General features: G+C 38.9%; 1 protein-coding gene and 1 non-coding gene across 2 annotated transcripts in view; both read right to left on the minus strand.

The window, feature by feature from the left end:
- Positions 1–22,185, minus strand: part of USP32 (ubiquitin specific peptidase 32) — a gene marked incomplete at its 5' end in the record, with an annotated part of 140,329 nt that overhangs the window by 64,952 nt on the left and 53,192 nt on the right. Inside the window, 3 exon segments of the mRNA XM_014590131.2 lie at positions 11,534–11,636; positions 13,079–13,140; positions 17,579–17,662. Coding sequence (XP_014445617.1) covers positions 11,534–11,636; positions 13,079–13,140; positions 17,579–17,662 — 249 coding nt within the window.
- LOC114008882 (small nucleolar RNA SNORA44) lies at positions 3,497–3,626 on the minus strand. The gene has a single exon (XR_003550372.1). It is a non-coding gene; the product is annotated as a small nucleolar RNA SNORA44 (small nucleolar RNA).

The raw sequence follows: 22,185 nt of genomic DNA on the forward strand, positions 1-22,185 counted from the left end.
AGAGACAGAGAGACAGAAAGTGAGAAACCACCTCCCAGGGGGATGGCCACACTGCAATCTCTACACCTTCATTCTCAGAATTTGGGGCACATGCATACACATGCACCTGGTATGAGTTTTAAGTCACTGGGTTCGGGACTTGAACTGTGGTCGACTACATGGGAGTCCAGCTACATAACCATTACACCATCTGCTGGTCCCTGGAAGTCTTTTTTCATAGTAAAAATGCTAAATCAGGGCCTGCTAGGTGGTATGGTGGTTAAGATAGCTGGATCCTACTTGGATCTTACTTGGCCAACTGTGTGATTTCAGTCCCATGCCCAGTGGCTTGTAAAAAAACAAAAAAAAAAAAAAAAAAAAAAACGCTGTGCATGCTCCCCCAAAAATCCTAAGAGGAGAATAGAGAAGGGACTGTGGAGTGGTCATTCTCCTCTCTGAGGGGAGGACTACTTTCTCACATTCTCTCTGGTGAGCACACCTGCCCTATAGCAAATAAAAACAATTTTATCTTATTTATTTTTTATTATTAAAGATCACATGGTCACTCCCAAAAATAAAGAAAATATGATGAAAATAAATAACACATGCACTCAGAGTCCATCATTTAGCAAATTATATTGACATATTTCTTATGACTGAAAATATATATGTATAAATATATATAAAAGATGAGTGGAGTATACAGTTAAGAGTTGAGGGCAAGGCTATGACTTATCAACTAAGGGACCTTTTTTGTAATAACTAAGCTTTTCTAAGCCTCAGGTTCTTTGTGGGTATAAGTTAGGGTACTATTTAGTCATGGAATGTGAAGACGACATGAGTGAAGCATGTAAAGTGCCTAGCATTCAGTGTGAACTTTCACGGCTATGTTAAATAGAAATATCAATCAATTTATTTATTAGATATTCTATTTTATTTATTTATTAAATATGCATATGTTTACCAGAGAGAAAGGGAAAGTGAGAAATCATCTCCCAGAGGGTATGGCCACTCCATGATCCCTTCTCCATTCTCTTGTCAGGATTTGGGGCACACATGTACATGGTTCCTGGAGAGACTTTCAGGCCACCAGATTTGGGACTCAAACAGTGGAGTAGGCATGTGGGATCCAGCACCTTTACTACCATGCCAACTGCTGGTTCTAAACAACATTTTAAACATGGCAGATATATATATACTTATATATATATATTTTTCACTTAACATTTTAGATAGGATTTTTCTGTGAGAAGCTTTTAAACAGAAATTGCATAATACAACTTTTGTAAGTAATTAGTATAGTGTGTAGAAAAGACTAGAGGCAGAAACTGAAACTGGGACAAATTAATAATTCAAACAAGAGACAACGATAATGATCATTTCAAGTTAGAGCAAGAAATAAAGAAATGAAGAGAAGAACACGGATTTAGTAGAGATGAAGGTGCTGAGAAAAATCTGACAACTGTGTATGAAAAAGGAGCAATATAAGAGAACATGGATTTAGTAGAGATGAAAGCAGTGAGAAAATCTGACAACTGTGTACGAAAAAGAAGCAACAGTAATTCCAAGGAAGAACATGGGATGCTGGCTTAGAAGACTGACTGGGAGTTGACACATTTATAAAATAAGATATACGGGTAAATGGGATGGCTTTGGGAATGCTGATTTTGGTATATTCTGGTTTAAAATATATGACATTTGAATCTATTGGGTCATTGGGAAAGTCATGATGTATTCCATATAGAAAAATAAGTCATAACTTTTCCAACGATCCAATAGTATTTGGAACACAAAAAGAGGAGTGATATAAAGATGTGGGGTTTATTAGACATCCTGAAGCACAAGAAAATGGTATATGTAGAATGAAAAGTAAACAATATTTACTGACGAGGTAATGTAAGAATCTTGTTGGGATACTGAGCCTTAATGATCTGAGAGATAAATATAAATTAGTTGATTTATAACAACTCAAAAGTGCAAATCAGGGAACCAGCAGTTAGCGTAATGGCTATGTCACTGGACTCCCACGTAGTCGACCGTGGTTCGTGTCCCGGACCCGGTGGCTTAAAACTCACGCCAGGCGCGTGTGCGTGCATGCCCAAGATCCCGAGAGGAGAATGGAGGAGAAGGGATTGCGGCGTGACCATCCCCCCTGGGGGGGTGATTTCTCGCTTTCTGTCTCTATGTCTCTCTCTGTCTGTCTGGCGAGCGCACGCGCCCTACAGTGAAAATCTCTCTCAAAAAAAAAATGCAAATCACAGGTATTTAAATATCTTCCACTAAGATATTTATGCTATGGTTTAAATATATTTTCCCAAAAATCATTAAAATTCAGTTGCAATGGTATTAAGAGGGTGGCAACTTGATCCAATTATTGGATTAAGAGGTGGAGCCTTTGGGAGGTTATCAGAATTAGACAGAGTCTTCAGGGTGGGGCCACATCATTGATTACCTATGGGTTCATAAGGAGAGAGAGTCCAGACATACAAACCCAGACACCAGCTCTCTTTTTCTCATCGTGTGATGTCCTGTGCTGCATTAGGACTGTGCAGAATCTCCACAAAAAACCCTGTGCAGATGTGGTCTGTTGATTTCAGACCTCCAAAACACTGAGCTACATTAACTTTTATTCTTTATAAATTACCCAGTCTGTGGTATTGTTACTAAGCAACAGAGAATAGCCTAAAACAGTTTATGTGTGTGTAGGTTTTCTGTTTGTTTGTTCATTTGTTTTTAGGTTTCATTCCATAGGGTGCATGTGCTTGAAGAAGAGACAGAAAGAGGGTAAGTGAGAAATCACCCCCTAGTGGAGATAGTGCTGCTGCAGTCCCTTCTCTGCTTTCCTTCTGAGATTTTGGGCATGCATACACATGCACCCAGTCTGATTTTCAAGTTATTAGGTCTGGAACTTGAACCACAGTAGGTCATCTGGGAACTCAGCACCTTAAACATAACACCACCTGCTGGCCACAGATTAAAACAGTACTAACGGTTTAAAAAAAAATAAAAACAGAGAAGACTTGAGATGGAGAAGGGAGAATGCTGAGGTGTATCTGTATTTTGAAGAGATCGGACAATTTGTGACTTAGGTACAGAAAGATCAAAAGGACTAACCAATGAAACACGATGCCACAGGCATCTGAGGAGACCAGCAAAAGCATGGGTAGAAGAACTTAGTGGTATTCAATAAGTTATGACATGAATTAGATTAACTGATCAATGAATGTGGGTCTTTTTTTTTCCACTGCCAGTCTCTTTTATTGGCCACTCAGAGCTACATTAGCTGCTGCCACCAGGAATTCTGCTTTTCCTTGTACTGCCCTTTCTGTGTCTCCCAGCTCTGCAGAGCTGGCTCCCAGGAACACAGGCCTTGGTCCCAGTGCTCTGGGAGCAAAGGGCCCTGATGGCTCTGCACCGCCTGCCGGAAGCTGCGCCTGCCAGGCCTGCACAAAGGAAACCCCAAAGCCTGGTATGAGCGTTCCCAGCCTGGGCCGCGAGGTCCCCGGCACGCCAAGGAGTTTATAGGAAATGTGAGTGGCAGCTGCAGGTACAGTGTAACCTGGGCTGTCAAAATCCCTCCACGTTGCTCTTGCATGCAGTTGGAGAACCCATGGCTACCAGCAGTCACAGCCCTTGGAAACATGCTGATGAATGTGGGTCTTAAAGGCATTACTTAAAAAGTAATCAACTGAAGCGCAAGTAAACAGCAAATTTAAAAGACAAACTCCAAGTCACAATACATCAATAACATAGTTAATGTATTAATTTATTTTTTTGAGAGGTTTTTGCTATAGGGCACATGCACTTGCCAGAAAGACAGAGAGACAGACAGACAGACAGAAAGCGAGAAATCACCCTCCAGGGAGGATGGTCATGCCACAATCCTTTCTCCTATATTCTCCTCTCGGGATCTTGGGCATGCACTCACAAGCGCCCGGTATGAGTTTAAGCCACTGGGTCTAGGACTTGAATCGCGGCTGACTACGTGGGAGTTTAGCGATGCAGCCATTATGCTAACTGCTGGTCCTGATTTTTTTTAAAGCAATCAGAACATCCCTAATTTTAGCCAACATAAGCCGCTGATCAACATCTTTGATTTGTAAACCAGATGAATACTATCAGTCTGTGGATCCTTTAGAAGTCAGCTCCAGGGAACCAGCAGTTAGCGTAATGGCTATGTCGCTGGACTCCCACGTAGTCGACCGCGGTTCGCGTCCCAGACCCGGTGGCTTAAAACTCACGCCGGGCGCGTGTGCGTGCATGCCCAAGATCCTGAGAGGAGAATGGAGGAGAAGGGATTGCGGCATGACCATCCCCCCTGGGGGGTGATTTCTCGCTTTCTGTCTCTATGTCTCTCTCTGTCTGTCTGGCGAGCGCACGTGCCCTATAGCGAAAATCTCTCCAAAAACAAACAAAAAAAGAAGTCAGCTCCAAAGGGGACCAGCAGTTAGCGTAATGGCTATGTCGCTGGACTCCCATGTAGGTGATTTCTCGCTTTCTGTCTCTATGTCTCTCTCTGTCTGTCTGGCGAGCGCACGTGCCCTATAGCGAAAATCTCTCCAAAAACAAACAAAAAAAGAAGTCAGCTTTAAAGAAATTCCACTACCTTTGATTAAAGAGTGCCAAGAATGAGAATAAAAACTTGGTTTCTAGCCACATACCAATGAATTTAACTGGATTTAAATTTTAAATAGCAATATATAGTTTTATTTTGTTAAAGAATTATCCTTCCTTCTTTTCTCCCTTCCTTCCTTCCTTTCTTCTTTCTTTTAACTTGACCAGAGAGGGACAGAGTGAAAGAAAGAGAGGGAGAGTGAGAAAGCAAGCTCCCATGGTTAAAGGAGTCCAGCGTCCTTAATCACCATGCCACCAGTCGGCCCCAGTAATACAGTCTTATAGTCAAAATTCCAAGCATTTCAGAAGTATAAATATTCATATTATTTGCTACAGATGCAAATGTTAGTATCTTCTGGTAATTATTAACTTTGTTAAAGTCAGAGAAAAGTAACTGATTTTTTTTTTTTTGAGAGATTTTCACTATACGGCGCGTGCGCTCGCCAGACAGACAGAGAGAGACATTAGAGACAGAAAGCAAGAAATCACCCCCCAGGGGGGATGGTCATGCCGCAATCCCTTCTCCTCCATTCTCCTCTCGGGATCTTGGGCATGCACGCACACGCGCCCGGCGTGTTTTAAGCCACCGGGTCCGGGACGCGAACCACGGTCGACTACGTGGGAGTCCAGCGACATAGCCATTACGCTAACTGCTGGTTCCCAAAAGTAACTGATTTTAAAAATACATATTAAATAATTAATTTACAGTGGAAGAAGTTACTCCCTGTTCAATTTTCTTTAAATCCTCTGATTACTTAAAGGAAAGGGTATAAAATTGGTGCTTATATGCTAATTTAGTGCTTGATCATTTCTGTTTTTAACCAAGAAAGAATAGCAAACTAGATAGTATACCACAATAGCAGAGTCTTCAAAGGGCAATGTGTTTAGCTGGAAATTAATAACATTATTGCCTTCTACTTCTGGCAAGTAACATTGATTTTCCATTTAATGTAGTAACAGAAAACTTACTTTCAAAGTACATTTGTGGGACCAAAAGATGATATAATGGTTATGTTGCTAGATTCCCACATGGCCAACCGCAATTCGAGTTTCAGACCCAGAGGCTTGAAACTGACGCTGCACAGGTATGCGTGTGTGTCCAAAATCCTGAGAGGAGACTAGAGAAGGGATTGTTGCATGTCCATCTCCCTGCTGCAGGGGGTGATTTCTTGCCTTCTGTCTCTCTGTCTCTCTGGCAAGCGCACATGCCCTATAGTAACAATCTGTCTCTCTCTCAAAAAACAAACAAACAAACAAACAAAAAAACAACTTGGGCTAACTGGTGGCATGGTGGTTAAGGAGGCTGAATCCCATATGGCCAACTGCGTAATTTAAGTCTCAGACCCAGTGGGCTAAAGAACACACCAGGTACAGGTGCATGTGCCCAAAATCCTGAGAGTAGAATGGAGGTGAAGGATCTGCGGCATGGCTATTCCCTCCTGAGGGTACCATTTCTCATTTTCCCTTCCTCTCACTGTCTCGCTTTGGTGAGCACACACCCTATACCAAAACTAAAATAAATAAATAAAAAAAACCCTAAGTAAAAATGGTGAAATTCTTTACATATATTTACATGAATTTATATATAGTAAATAAATAATAGTGGGCATTATATGGGAAAAAATGATAACCATAGTACACAAATGATTAAGAACTGCTCATCTACATTAAATGTAAATTTTGCACTATCAGTATTTTAAATCAGACTACTCATCAAAGAAGTCAAAATTGTATAGAAAAGAGAACAATGACCTATGGCCAAAAGTATAAATGTAAGAAGTATAAATTCAGCCTAAGCATGGTGGGAGGGAGAAGGTCTTCAAAAGTTTGTGAAAATGCATATTTTGGACAAATTTGCATGAATTTAAAGCTATCTTTGCACCAAAATAAACTCTGTACTTGAATTCTACTTTTCCTCGAATCTTTTGAATTCTCTGTCATTTGTGACTTAACAACAGAGATAGGCTCTGAGAAATATGTTCTGAGTTAGGTGATTTATTCTTTTTATTTTTAAGAAAAATCTTTGCTATAGGGTGTGTGCACTTGCTGGAGAGATGGAGACAGAAAGAGAGAAATCTCTCCCATAAAGGGGATGGCCACACTGCAATCCCTTCTTCTCCATCCTCCTCTCGGGATTTTGGGCATGCATGTACCTGGTGTAAGTTTTAAGCCACTGTGTCTGGGCCTCAAACCACAGTTGACTACATGGGAATCCAGTTATGTAACCATTATGTCACCTGCTCCTTCCCTTTAAAAAAAAAAAAAACTGTTCATTTTATTTATTATTATTATAATTTTTTGAATTCAGCTAGAGAGAGACAGAGATACAAAGGTAGTGAGAAAGCAAGCCACCACATCTGGGATTCAAATCACAGTTGGTCATGTGGGAGCCCAGTACCTCAACCACCACACAGTCCTTAGGTGATATGCCTTACGCGAACACTGTAGAGTATATTTTCATAAACCTAGATGGTACAGCCTATTACACACTTTGACTATAAGGGGTAACCTAGATGCTTTTTCTTTTTTTTAAGAATTATTTTAACTTTATTTATTATTATTGTTGTTATTATTTTCCAGTTTGACCAGAGAGAGACAAAAAGAAAGAAAAAGAGGGAAAGCGAGAAAGGAAGCCACCAGGTCTAGGACCTGAACTACGGTTGGCCATGAGGGAGTCCAAAGCCTTTAAACACCTGCCAACTTCTCTAGATGTTTTTTCTTATGGGACAACTGTTATACATGTGATCCATGATTGACTGAAATGTTATCAGTACATGACTCATTTTTTTTTAAAGAATTAATTAATTAATTAATTTTTAATTTGCCCAGAGAGGGACAGAGCAAGAGAGGGGTGGGAGGAGTGAGAAAGCAAGTGGGCAGGTCTGGCACTCAAATCGCAGTCAACCATATGGGAGAGTCCAGTGCCCTTAACCATCGTACCACCTGCCAGTCTGGTCATTTATTTTCTTAAAGATTAATATTGTGCTTCTCACAGCTTTTTCTGATCTTGAATCTATACCAAGACATACACATTAAATTTAATTCGAAAGAAAATTTTAGGATGATTTCTATTTCTCACTTTCCCTGTCTCTCTCTTACAAGTGTATGCACCCCATGGCAAAAACCATATATATGTAAAGTCTGTTTATTTAGTAAAGAACACTTTTCTAATATATACCTTTAGAAAGGACTGTTACTACTCCACTTAAATTTCCCTCTAATTTTACTAAATAAGTTACCATAGTTCTCTGCCTCCTTCCCCTCTGTATAAACTGATACTCTCTTCCCAGGTTTCACGTAAGTTAGTTAACCTTCCTGTTTAAGTAGATTTTAAAGGTTGCATGTGACAGCCACATACTAGATAATATTACAGAATGCCAGAGTACGGACAGGAATATGGAGATTCCTCCTGGTATATCTATCCCTTACTATCCCCCCCCTCAATTTTTTAATGCACAAAAGGATTATGGCAGGCAAGAACAAACTAAGTTCATGTGCTTGGCAGTGTGCTTCTGTTTATAGAGAACGTGCTGTTAAGGGCAAGGCCTCTACCATGGTACAAGGAACACAAAAAGTAATACATCCAGGACAAAGCTAGGTTATTCTTTGAGTCTTTACTGTAGGACATTACTAACTACTCATTCCCTTTTTTTTCCCCTTCAACCAATTGAGTATTATTTGTTGTATAAACCAAACCAACTAACATCTTTAAGGTGAAAAAACACTAAATTTGAATAAAGATATTACAAAATGAATTAGAGCCCAGTAAAAATTAGCTTTAGGGAGGGAACATAATTCTACTCAATTAAGGCAAACATGTTTATAGACCACAGATTACTTTATTTTTAACACCCATCATGCCATGAATTCATAGGGAATAGGTTCCAGTAGCTCAGGCTCCTTTCCATTGGTTCTCACAAAGTGTGCGTCTCTGGGTGGAGCAGGCTGGTGCTTTAGTTGAACCCAGGTACCTTTCTCTTTGGCTTCTTTCTTTTTCTGGTCATTTTCCTTCACATGTTTTAGGAAGCTATCTCTGCTCTTAGAATGTTTAATATGCTCAATACACACATTAATTCTCTTGGCAAGAATCTTGCCCTTAACTTGTTTGTTCACAACAATGCCAACAGCATGCTGGGTAACATCGTAGACTCTTACAGTTTTGCCATGGTAACATTTGTAGGGCCTTCCTTTTTTTTTTTTTTTTTAATATGATCAGTTATCTAATTAGGTTCTTGGCAAAAAAAATCTAGAACACCAATTTGTGAAGATAGACTCCATTTGTAAGGGCAAACATGGATCGCAGGTAGCCATGGAGCTGAGGAACAGCTTTGATTTTTGGTAAAATTTGCGAATCCACAGCTTTCTGATCAATCTTGCGCTGCTCTGAAATTTCGTATTTCTCCTTCTCCTTTTTGAACAGTACCCATTCCCTTAATGTCTATAATATCATCTTCCCTTTGTGTTCGTCATTTTGGTTAATTACTGGAAGATGGCGGTTCCAGCCAAAAGGAAGGACTAACTACTCATTCTAAGACCAAACTAAGACCATAAAGACCAAAAAATGAAAGAAAGAGGGAAGCTTTGTTCCAGTTATTCTGTTTCTACTTATCATCATCTACCTACAAAGTCTTGAAGTCATTAGCCTACAATTATTCCTTCTAAGAAACAAAAGTTCACGCTTCCTAGTTAATATATTTACATGAAAAAACACACTACCGACTCAGTAAAACTGAAAGAGAACAAGGAAAAATGATGGGGTACATAATGTAAAAAAAATAATTACCTAACTACCAGTTATCTAATAATAAGTAGTGACAAAAAAGAATGTAGGAGAAAATGTGAATAAAATTATAATTTTGGTTAGTTGTCATCTGGCAAATAACAACCAGTCTATATATCAAATGGGTCTCCCAGAAAAAGAACATTTGATTCCTGCATTATTCTTTCAAGTTTTCTAATTCCTTTGTTTTTTTTTTTTTTTTGAGAGATTTTCACTGTAGGGCGCGTGCGCTCGCCAGACAGACAGAGAGAGACATAGAGACAGAAAGCGAGAAATCACCCCCCAGGGGGGATGGTCACGCCGCAATCCCTTCTCCTCCATTCTCCTCTCGGGATCTTGGGCACGCACGCACATGCGCCCGGCGTGAGTTTTAAGCCACCGGGTCCGGGACACGAACCGCGGTCGACTACGTGGGAGTCCAGCGACATAGCCATTACGCTAACTGCTGGTTCCCAAGTTTTCTAATTCTGAAGAAAAAATAAAAATTCTATGTTTCAAATAAGACTCTAGAATACTCAGTGATGAGAATTTCTTTTTTTCTTTTAGAGTTTTCTTTTTTTTACAATAGGGTGTATGTGCTTGCCGGAGAGACAGAGAGACAGAAAGAGAGAGAGAGACAGACAGGAAGTTAAAAAATCACCCCCAGGTGGTATGGCCACACCACAATCCCTTCTCCTCCTTTCTCCTCTCAGGATCACATACACACACACACCACGCACACCACACACACACACACACACATGTGCGCGTGCAAGCACACCCTGCCTGAGGTTTAAACCACCAGGTCCAAAACTCCAACCATGGTTTACTACATTGGAGTCCAGCAATGTAACCATTACACCATCTGCTCGTCCCAAGAATTTCTTCTTAAACTGTTGGTTTGAAAAAATGGTAGATTATCTTTTAGAAATTCTGAGTTCTGATGTTAGTTCTGAAATTAACTGTTTTAAATAGGAAACAAACACTTCTCACCCAAAGATCTTCAACTTTTTTTTTTTTTTTGGAGAGGTTTTCGCTATGGGGCGTATGTGAGAGAGATTTTTGTTATAGAGCACATGCGCTCACCGGAGGGACAGAAAGTAAGAAATCACCCCGCAGGGGGGATGACCACGCTGCAATCCCTTCTCCCCCATTCTCCTCTTGGGATCTTGAGCACGCACGCACACATGCCCAGTATAAGTTTAAGCCACTGGGTCCGGGACTTGAACCGCGGTCGATTACGTGGGAGTCCAGCAACATAGCCATTACGCTAACTGCTGGTCGGAAGATCAACTTTTTGATGGAAAAAGGAAACCAATGGGGACCAGCAGTTGGCATAATGGCTATGTTGCTGGACTCCCACATAGTTGACCATGGTTCGAGTCTGGACCTGGTGGCTCAATCTCACGCCGGGCACATGTGCATGTATGCCCAAGATCCTGAGAGGAGAATGCAAGAAAAGGGATTGCGGTATGGTCATCCCCCCGGAGGGGGGGATTTCTTACTTTCTGTCTCTCTGTCTCTCTCTGTCTTTCTGGCGAGTGCACGTGCCCTATAGAAAAAAACCTCTCTTTAAAAAAAACAAGGAAACCAATGGAGGACAATATGAAAACAATGTAGTTGAGATAACACAGGTAGTAAAGTCAATCCTTAGATTTGATTCCAGATCTACTCTGAACAAGATATTCAGATTACTTAGAAAAAAAAAAAATTCAGATTACTTTTTCTCTCAGCACCAGGATCATCTTAGGTAAAATGGGTACAATAATGTCCACATAAGGATGTTCTGAGAATTAAATGAGATGTAAGATATATGACATATATGCAGGACCTTCAAAAAAAAACTTCACAGAAAATGCTTATTATAAAAAAACTGCAATGACTTCAAAATTTCTTTTGCACCTAAATTAACTTGTACTTTAATATCATTTTTCCACAAATTTTAGGAAGTCCCCTCATGCAGTCAACCCTGGCCTCATATTGCTTTTCTCATAGTGTTGTTGCAAAGAAAGAAGTTTAAGTTTAAGCAAAGAGCCTAGCCCTATAGCAAGTATTAAATAAATATTCTTTTTTTTTTTCATGAAGTTTTAATGTAAGTAGGAACATTTTACAACTGGTAGTCACTCATAATCTGATGAATGTAAAGATCCAGTGAAAAACATAAACAGGAATATAACTCACGTATTTGACATATTCTTTCCACTGTTGCCACCACTGGATGGAAATGATAAACCAATTGTGTCCTGGTTGCAGACCATACCTGCTCTCTCGTTCTAACCACCCTCTGTATATACAAAAGAAATTCAATATAGCAAATTAAGTTGTGTAAGACAGATGACAACATGCCCAAATTATCACTAGAAGTTTTACAAAGAAAAAACATGAAACAGGTCCTCAGGAAAGATTGCTGAAATTAAAATGACTATTGTTTCTGTTGTTAAGACAATTTCAAGAGTCAAGAGATGAAACATCATACTAATGTTTTTAAAAATAGTTTTATTGGGCCAGCTGGTAGAGTGGTGGTTAAGGCGGCTAAATCCCACATGGCCAACTGCATGGTTTGAGTCTTAGACCCAGTAATTTGAAAAACACATTGGGTACATGGTGCTTGCATCCCCAAATTCCTGACAGGATGGAAAAATGGAGGAGATGGGATTGTGGCATGACCACGCCCCATTGAGGGTCATTTCTTGCTTTCCCTCTCTATTTCTCTCTCCCCTGATACATAAGTCCTGTGATAAAATTTTTTTTAAAAAGTATAAAAAATAAGTAAACAGCTTTATTAAGGAATAATTTACAGATTAATAAAGCAGATTTAAAATCTGTTTTAAGTATATAACAATGATTTCAGTGCACTTATCAATGTAACCACTACCACCACAAACCATTTAAAACATTTCGAATATCCCCAAAAAACACCTCTTGTGTTCACTTTGTGACAATCCCTATTACCACTCCCAGCCCCAGAAAGTCATGAATCTATTTTGTATCTTTTATAAATATGCCTTTTGTGAATTACTCATATAAATGGAATGATACAACTGGTTAATAATGATGGTGGCCATGCTGCAATCTCTCCTCCTTTAGCCTCCTCTCAGGATTTTGGGCATGCATGCAAACATGCCCAGAGTGCATTTCAAGCTGCCAGGTTTGGATGCAAACCACAGAGATAACCATGTGCAATCCAGCCGCCTTAACCTCCACAACACCTGCTATCCCTTATCTTATGTCTTTATTTCAAAAAATTAAATTTAGTATTAAAACTTGGCCTCTAAATTAGTCTATTCTCCTGGCTAGGAAGGTACTTTAGTAAAAGTATTTCAATATATGTCTATTTTTGAGAAACAAAGTCTTACTATAATGATTACCTTAAGACAGACTTCATAATTACTTAGTAACTAATATATTTCAGGTGTTAGAAATTTCAACTGGAACCGGCCAGACACTGGCCAAGCAGTAAAACCAGACAACACAGAGAGGCTAACCCACATGGGAGGGCTCTTAGCTCACAAAGACCTCCCTAATATGCTGGAATACACATGTACATGACCCTGGGCTGGCTGAACTGAGAATAGGTTATGGCATTAAGACTATATTGAGGTTTGGCTGTCTCTCTTGTATATGGAAAAAATAAATAAAATCAACTTAAAATAAAAAAAAAAAATTCAACTATACAATGAAATTTCAACTATTTGGTTATAATGCAAATTAAAACAGCAGACTTACCTAATAATTTGTCCTTCTTCTTCTGGAGTGGCTGGTCTTAATCCCAGAACTATGTGACACACCTTGAGAAAAAGATGGTAAATCAAATTTGATTGATACCAATGACTAGCCTGTGTAATATTCCACATTTTCTGCACAATCTCCACTTCCTAGACGAGAATCTGATTTAGCAATGACTTTCAACTGATAACTTATCAATTATTATCTTGGGTAAATTTCAACTTTAGCTGAGTGTTATTTGTTTTTTAGTTTTTTTTTTTTTCCATAGGGGACATGTACTTGCTAAAAAGAGACAGAAAGAGGGAAAGTGAGAAATCACTGCCCAGGAAGATGGCCATACCACAATCCCTTCTCCTTCATTCTCCTCCTGGGATTTTGGGCATGCATGCACATGTGCCCGAGGTGATTTTCAAGCTGCCAGGTTCAGGATTTGAACGGACATGTGGGAGTCCAGCGCCTTAACCAACATGCCACCTGCTGATCTTTTTTTTTTATTAAAAAAAAACACCCCAGTGGACACTAACTTCAAAATCTCCAAGTGGGAAAGAAATGGTAAAAGAAAGGAAAAGAGGGAAAAAAGTTTTTTTTCCCCAGAATATTTCAATACTCTGTGTGTGTGTGTGTGTGTGTGTGTGTGTGTGTATGTGTTTGGCCATAGGATACATGGATGCACAGGAGAGAATGAGAAGGAAAAAGCACCCCCAAACGGGGCCTGGTCTTAAATTCTTTTTCCTGCAATTCTCTATGTCACAATCCTGGGCATGTGAGTGCATGCTGAGCATGTTTTCGAAGCAGCTGGGGCTGGATGCAAACACTGGTCAGCCATATGTGATCTGGCTTTCTCTGCCAGCGCTTAACCACTGTGCTACTAGGATGGACCAATACTATATATTTTAATATGATGCTCACAGAGTACTTCTTCTTTGTTGCAACATGTATTACTGAATGCAGATGCTACAATTTATTTACCAACTCTGTTGATAGATATGAGTCATTTTCTGGTTTTGATTCTAACAAAGAATGCTTATGAAAATACGCATAAGCTGTCCCAAGGTGCAGTGATTAAATGCTTTGCCTAGAAAGTCAGATCCCACATACCTGACTGTAGTTCAAGTCCCAGCCCCAGTGGCTTGAAATGGAAGAGAAAAGGTTGTGGTGTGACTAAGCCCCCCTGGAGGGTGCTTTTTCTCTCTCTGGTGAGCCCATGCACCTACTTGTAATAAAAAAAATTATACATATTTTTTAAAAAAAGAACACACTTGTATGTCTTGTGGTGTTCATATGTAGAAGCTTCTTTAGGTACACACAAGAGGTATTTGTGACTTGCTGGGTCACAAGGTATACATTATGTCCAGTTCCATATTTTGCCAGATAATTCTAAAAATATCTCATAAATAATGCCAATTTCCAAAGTGTATACAAATTACATTCCCACCAGCAATGTGTGAGAGTTCTACTTGCTTGTTATCTTCAATAATACCTCATATCACTTAAAAACTAGTCATCGTGGTGGGTATCTAATATGAAAGATCTTCAAAAAGATCATGAAAATTTCTATTATTAAAAACACTAAACTATGCATAGATTTCAAACATTTTTGGTATCAAAATAAACACTTTTAAAATTCCATTTTCCATGTACTTTTTAAGGTCCCCTCAGAGGATTTTACCTGTGATTTTTTTTTAAGAGAGAGATTTTTACTACATGTTGAGTGCATTCCCGAGAGAGAGAGAGACAGAGACAGAGACAGACAGAAAGACAGAAAGTGAGAAATCACCCCCTCCAAGGGGGATAGCCATGCCTCAATCCCTTCTCCTCCATCTCAGGGTCTTGGGCATGCATGTACATACACCTGGCGTGAGATTTAAGTCGCCAGGTCCAGGACTCAACTACGTGGAAGTCCAGAAACATAACTTTAACGCCATCTGCTGGTCCCTTGAGTGTGATTTTAGTATGTATTTCCATGGTAACTTAAAGAGGTTAGCCCTTTTCCATAAACTCATCAGGTATTTGGGTATATTTATTGTTGTTTTTCATTTTGTTTTTGTTGTTTTAAAGTGCCAGAAGGTACCTACTTTTACCAGAGACAGAGAGATATAGAAAGAGAGGGAAAGGGAGAAAGCACCCCTCAGTGGGGCATGGCCACTACACAGTTCCTTCTTGTCTACTTCTCCATCCTGTTGGGATTTTGGGTAAACACACACACATAGCACTCAGTGTGTTTTTCAAGCTGCCAGGGTTGGGATTTAAACCATGGTTGACCATGTGGGATTTGGTTTCCCCTAACACTAGGTTATGCAGTTAGCCTCGGATATTCTCTTTTGTAGTTTCATTTTAAGTTTTTTGCACATTTTTACCTAGGGACTGTATATATTTCTTACTGATTTTTGTTCTGTGTGACTTAGATACAAGTATTTTTTTGGATATAAATATTAAAAATATCTTCTCCTACTCTGGTTTATCTTTTCACCCTCTTAATAGTATATACTGAGAAATTTTTTTTAAAGTTCTTAATTTTATTGAAGTTCAAATTAACAATATTTTCTTTCAGTTAGTACTTTATGTGCCTTGTTTAAGAACTCTACCACATCAAAATCATTAAGACATTCTACATTTTTTTCTAAAAGTTTTATTTTTTGCCTCTTACATTTAGAACCGTAAGCTATCTGAAACTTTTTTTTTTTGAGAGGTTTTCATGACAGGGCGCGTGCGCTCGCCAGACAGAGAGAAATACAGAGACAGAAAGCGAGAAATCACCCCCCAGGGGGGATGGTCACGCTGCAATCCCTTCTCCTCCATTCTCCTCTCGGGATCTTGGGCACACACGGACACGCACCAGCTTGAGTTTTAAGCCACTGGGTCTGGGACGCAAACCGCGGTCGACTACGTGGGAGTGCAGTGACACAGCCATTACGCTAACTGCTGGTTCCCAGCTATCTGAAATTTTTGTGTATGGTCTCAGCTAGGAGTCATGACAATTTTTTTTTATATTTAGATACCAAGTGACCCAGCACCAATGGGAAAAAATAGCAAATTATGATGGCTTTTGCAATTTAAATTATTCTCTACATGTCTACATGCTGTTCTATCATAAGCTGTAACATAAACATCATTTACATTCTGATTTCCTACCATGATTTTAAGAAACTTTAGCATGCATTCATGTTCTCTTTTCTTTTGATAGAAATCACATGCATGAAAGAGAGAAAAGGCATCCTTGATAGGGTCTTGATATGCTATGATCTCCTTTCTCCAGTTCTCCTCAGGATCTGATGTGCCCACATGGGCAACTGATGTGGTTTTCAGACCCCCGTCCCCACCAAGATCCAAACTGCTGTCAACAATACAGCTTCCAATACTGCAGGGCATCAGCATTAGCCCTGTACCACAGCAGCTAGGCCATTCATACTTTATCTTCTAATTTCTTAGATGATAGACAAGATAATATAATTGTCTTTTTATAATACATGGTTTTGTAGCCTAGATGTGATAACTGTAAATATAATGTGATGGAAAAGATGTAAAACTACTTATAGTATTACCCTCTGATCCTGTCATTTATCTTAAACATACCTGGAAAAGGAGATTCAAAAATTCATTGGCGAGAACATTTTTCACACTCCAGATCTGATAGTCTTCCAGAGTAAGATGGCCTAAATACAGAGACAGAAAGCGAGAAATCACCCCCCAGGGGGGATGGTCACGCTGCAATCCCTTCTCCTCCATTCTCCTCTCGGGATCTTGGGCACACACGGACACGCACCAGCTTGAGTTTTAAGCCACTGGGTCTGGGACGCAAACCGCGGTCGACTACGTGGGAGTGCAGTGACACAGCCATTACGCTAACTGCTGGTTCCCAGCTATCTGAAATTTTTGTGTATGGTCTCAGCTAGGAGTCATGACAATTTTTTTTTATATTTAGATACCAAGTGACCCAGCACCAATGGGAAAAAATAGCAAATTATGATGGCTTTTGCAATTTAAATTATTCTCTACATGTCTACATGCTGTTCTATCATAAGCTGTAACATAAACATCATTTACATTCTGATTTCCTACCATGATTTTAAGAAACTTTAGCATGCATTCATGTTCTCTTTTCTTTTGATAGAAATCACATGCATGAAAGAGAGAAAAGGCATCCTTGATAGGGTCTTGATATGCTATGATCTCCTTTCTCCAGTTCTCCTCAGGATCTGATGTGCCCACATGGGCAACTGATGTGGTTTTCAGACCCCCGTCCCCACCAAGATCCAAACTGCTGTCAACAATACAGCTTCCAATACTGCAGGGCATCAGCATTAGCCCTGTACCACAGCAGCTAGGCCATTCATACTTTATCTTCTAATTTCTTAGATGATAGACAAGATAATATAATTGTCTTTTTATAATACATGGTTTTGTAGCCTAGATGTGATAACTGTAAATATAATGTGATGGAAAAGATGTAAAACTACTTATAGTATTACCCTCTGATCCTGTCATTTATCTTAAACATACCTGGAAAAGGAGATTCAAAAATTCATTGGCGAGAACATTTTTCACACTCCAGATCTGATAGTCTTCCAGAGTAAGATGGCCTATCTGAAAGACATTCAGAAAGAGCCCAGGTTAAGAACATAATTTTTTACAGCATTTGAATAAAATCTGGTTTATTAAACTTTTATTGGTTATTTTTTTCTGAGAGCAAACCAATAATTTATAGTAGATACTGTGTTCATCTGAAAAGAAGGCCAGCTAGTGTAAATTTGAAAGTGGCAAAACTTGTACAAATGCCACTTATAATTCTTTTCAAGCAATCAGCAGTAACAGGCAAGTTATCACTGACAATCTTTCTCCATTAAGACTTGGAAAGTAACTTACACTATTTCTGCCACAAGGGTTACCTATGGAAAAACCACAAAATGCTCTGGGTATATGTAAGATGGAATATTTACTAATTTTGAAACCAAAAAGCAGACTCTGCATTATGTTCTTTCATACTAACAATTTAAGGCTCAGAAACATGACAACACCAAGACTTTTTTAAAAGAATTAGTTTATTTAACTTTATTTTATTTATTTCAATTTGATCAGTGAAGGGGCGGGGGGAATGAGAAAGCATGCCACCAGGTCCAGGAATTGAACCATGGTCACCATGTGGGAGTCCAGTGCCCTTAATCACCGCACCACCTGCCAGCGCCAACACTAAGCCTTTTTAAAGACTTAAAGGAACTAATATATAATCAAGAATGAGTATCTATATTGCATTTCCCCAAAATATAACTTAACATTACTTCTCTGAATTGAGTAAAATGACATATGTTGTCATGTCAGTATGTACCAAAAATTACATGTATATACAAAAGCCAATAATTTTTTTTCTTGCATGACCAAAAAAATGAAGCAAATGTTTGTTACTTCATGTATTCAACTGTTACCTAATAATCCTAATACGTGTTTCTGCGTTTATTATTTAATAGTATGGATATATTCTCTTTTCATTATATAATGTCATACTATATAAAAGATTTTAAATCACCCTGATTATAGCTACTGGTTTTCATGATCAACTGCTGTTTACATATGTTAATAGCAATCTACGAAAGATTTCTTCCTCTTCACTTTCCTATTAACTACTCTAAGGTAGTGGGTAAACTGTATAAGTTTGTTCCTGTATGTCTGCCTAGATGAATTATTTTTTCTTTTTAAAAAATATTTTTCTTTTATTACCAGATGGTGTGAATGCCTGTGAGACAGAGACAGAGAGAGAGAGAGAGAAAATGCTCCATCCTCAATGGGGCATGGTCACAGTATAATCCTTTTTCTTCTATTTCTCCATTCTGTGAGGATACTGGGCATGGCTAAAATGCTGTTCAAGTTGCTGGATTTTGGACCTCAGTTGGCCATGTGGGATCTAGATCCCTCAACTGCTAAGTAACAGGGCTGATCCACCCTGATGCATTCAATAGAAAAATTTATAATTTGTGTTAATGCAAACATATTTGGTTTAATTAGGTAGGCCACTTGATATAAATATTTACTGAACTTCACAAAAACAGTAAGAAATCAACAAAGCTATTCTAGTAACATTAACCCTCACTTTTTTTTTTCCTGTTTATTTTCAAATTTCCAGAGGGAGACAGATAAAGAGAGAGAAACGGGGCCAGCAGGAGGCATGGTGGTTAAAGGCACTGGAATCCCCACATGGCCAACAATGGTTCAAGTCCTGGACCTGATGGCTTCCTTTCTCACTTTCCCTCTCTCTGGTCAAATTGGAAATAATAATAATAATAATAATAATAATAAAATAAAGTTAAAGTTAAAATAATTCTTTTTTTTTTTTTTGAGAGGTTTTTCACTATAGGGCACGTGCGCTCGCCAGATAGACAGAGAGAGAGAGAGAGATAGAAAGCGAAAAATCACCCCCCAGGGAGGATGTTCACACCACAATCCCTTCTCCTCCATTCTCCTCTCAGGATCTTGGGCCCACACACACGTACCCGGCGTGAGTTTTAAGCCACCGGGTCTGGGATGTGAACCGCGGTCGACTACATGGGAGTCCAGCGACATAGCCATTACGCCAACTGCTGGTCCCAAAGGTAAGAAGTTTAAACAGATCTCTCAAGCTTATAAAGTTCTCTCTGATGTAAAGAAAAGGGAAATATATGACAAAGGAGGACAGTAAGCCATTCAAGAGTGGGGAACAGGTGGCAGTTTTGGCTCCCCAATGGACATCTTTGATATGATTTTTGGAGAAGAGGAAGGATGCAGAGAGAAATAAGAGGTAAAAATGTTGTTCATCAGCTGTCGGTAACCTTAGAAGATTTAAATAATGGTACAACAAGAAAACTTGCCCTGTGATTTGTGACAAATGTGAAGGCTGAGGTGGTAAGAAAGGAGCAGGAGACTGCTGTCCCAACTGCCAAGGTACTAGAATGCAAATAAGAATTCATCAGATAGGACCTGGCATAATTCAGAAAATTCAGTCTGTATTCATGAAGTGCCATGGCCACGGGGAACAGATCAGTCCTAAAGCTAGATGTAAAAGTTGTAATGGAAGGAAAATAGTTTGAGACAAGAAGATTCTAGAAGTTTAAATTGACAAAGACATGAAAGATAGGCAGAAGATAACATTGTATGGTGAAGGAGACCAACAATCAGGACTGGAGTCAGGAGATATCATTGTATTAGATCAGAAAGATCATGTTATTTTAACTCAGTGAGAAGACCTTTTCATGTATATGGACATGCAGCTGCTTAAAGCATTGTGTGGCTTCCAGAAGCCAGTGTCCACTCTTGACAACTGAACCACAGTTATTACCTCTCATCCAGGTCAGATTATCAAACACAGAGATATCAAGTGTGTGTTAAATGAAAGCATGCCAATTTAACATAGACCAAAAGAAAACGGTCACTTAATCACTGAATTTAAGGTAAACTTTTCTAGAATTGCTGTCTCTTGATAAACTCTCTTTGCTAAAAAAAACAAAAACAAACAAACAAACAAACAAAAAACTTCTACCTGAGAGGAATAAAATAGAAGAGACCGATGAAATGGATCAGGTAGAACTGGTGGACTTTGATCCAAATCAGGAAAGATGGGTGCTATTACAATGAGAAGTCTATGAGGATGATAAACATCATCCCCAAGGTGGTGTTCAGTGTCAAACCTCTTACTCTTAGCAGTGAGCAAGTAACACTCACTGTTAGCATTTTATATGCAGTAGTGAATGACTGAAGGACTATAACGATAATATCTTCTCTACTTTTGTTTTTAACATTCATCTATGGTAGTGTATTAAAAGTTAAACAAAGAATAAATGCAAATGTAAAAGTTCTGACTTTGCCTTGTATGTATGTTGACTTCAGTGTACAAGATGCAGTTTTAATAGCTATAAAAACCACAATGTCCCCCTAGCATTTTTTTAGGTCATTCCTTGTTAACTGATTTCAGCTATGTACATGGATGAGTTTAGACTGAAATGCTAGATATATATATATATTGACTTCAGTGTATGACCCCCTTATTGTTAAGCTATGAAATTAAAACTCTGTATTTAACTGGCAAACAGAAGGAGGAAAAAACATAATTTGTAGGGGGAAAAAAAAGATGGAAGATGGTAAAAATTGCCTAATAAAGCTCAAGCCCTAAAAACATATTTGTTTCTACTGATAATCAGTAAACAGAACAATTATGATTCCTTCTACAACTGCAATTGAAGAAAAAAAAAAAAAGAACACCAATATTCTTTATTTCTCCCCCAAATCTCTAATTAACAACACCATTATAGTCTCTATTCCAACAACCTGCTACTTGATTAACTGTCAATGTTTGAGCAGAAAAACTCAAATTAATTCAAATATGTCTTATCTACATAAGTTACTTTGAATTTCATAGGAACACAAAAGACATCAGAGCAATGCAAGCTACAGGAGTAAATCTATTAAGCTATCATTGCTAATATATTTACCAAACTAAATAATTCAGAAATTTCTTCACTTTTTTTGAGAGAGAGATTTTTGCTATAGGGTGCATATACTCCCTGGAGAGACAGAGAAATGAGAAATGAGAAATCACCCCTCAGGGGAGAGGACCACGCCACAATCCCTTCTCCTCCATTCTCCTCTCGGAATCTTGGGCATGCATGCTTGGTGTGGGGTTTAACCCACTAGGTCCAGGACTCAAACCAGTTGACTACGTGGTAGTCCAGTGATGTAACAATTATGCCATTTGCTAGTCCTCAGAAATTTATTCTCTTGGGACCAGTAGATGGGTGGCTAAGGCACTGGACTCTCACATGGCATGGCCAACCACGGTTCCAGTTCTGGAACTGTCATCTTGCTTTCTTACTCTCCCTCCCTCTCTCTTCTCTGTCTCTCACTGGTCAAACTTAAGAATGGTAATAATAAATAAAATTAAATTATTTTTAGAAAATGTATTCTTTCTAAAATACATGCTATCACTGCTATTATATACTAATTCTTGCTGTTATTAAAGAAATCACCATAACTGGAGCCAGCAGGTGGATTGGTAGTTAAGGGCACTGGACTCCCACATGTTTAACCATGGTTCAAGTCCCAGACCTGGAGGTTTGCTTTCTAACTTTCTCTCTCTCTCTCTTTCA

Source organism: Tupaia chinensis, unplaced genomic scaffold, assembly GCF_000334495.1.
Source record: "Tupaia chinensis unplaced genomic scaffold, TupChi_1.0 Scaffold000407_4, whole genome shotgun sequence".
Lineage (NCBI taxonomy): Eukaryota > Metazoa > Chordata > Mammalia > Scandentia > Tupaiidae > Tupaia > Tupaia belangeri.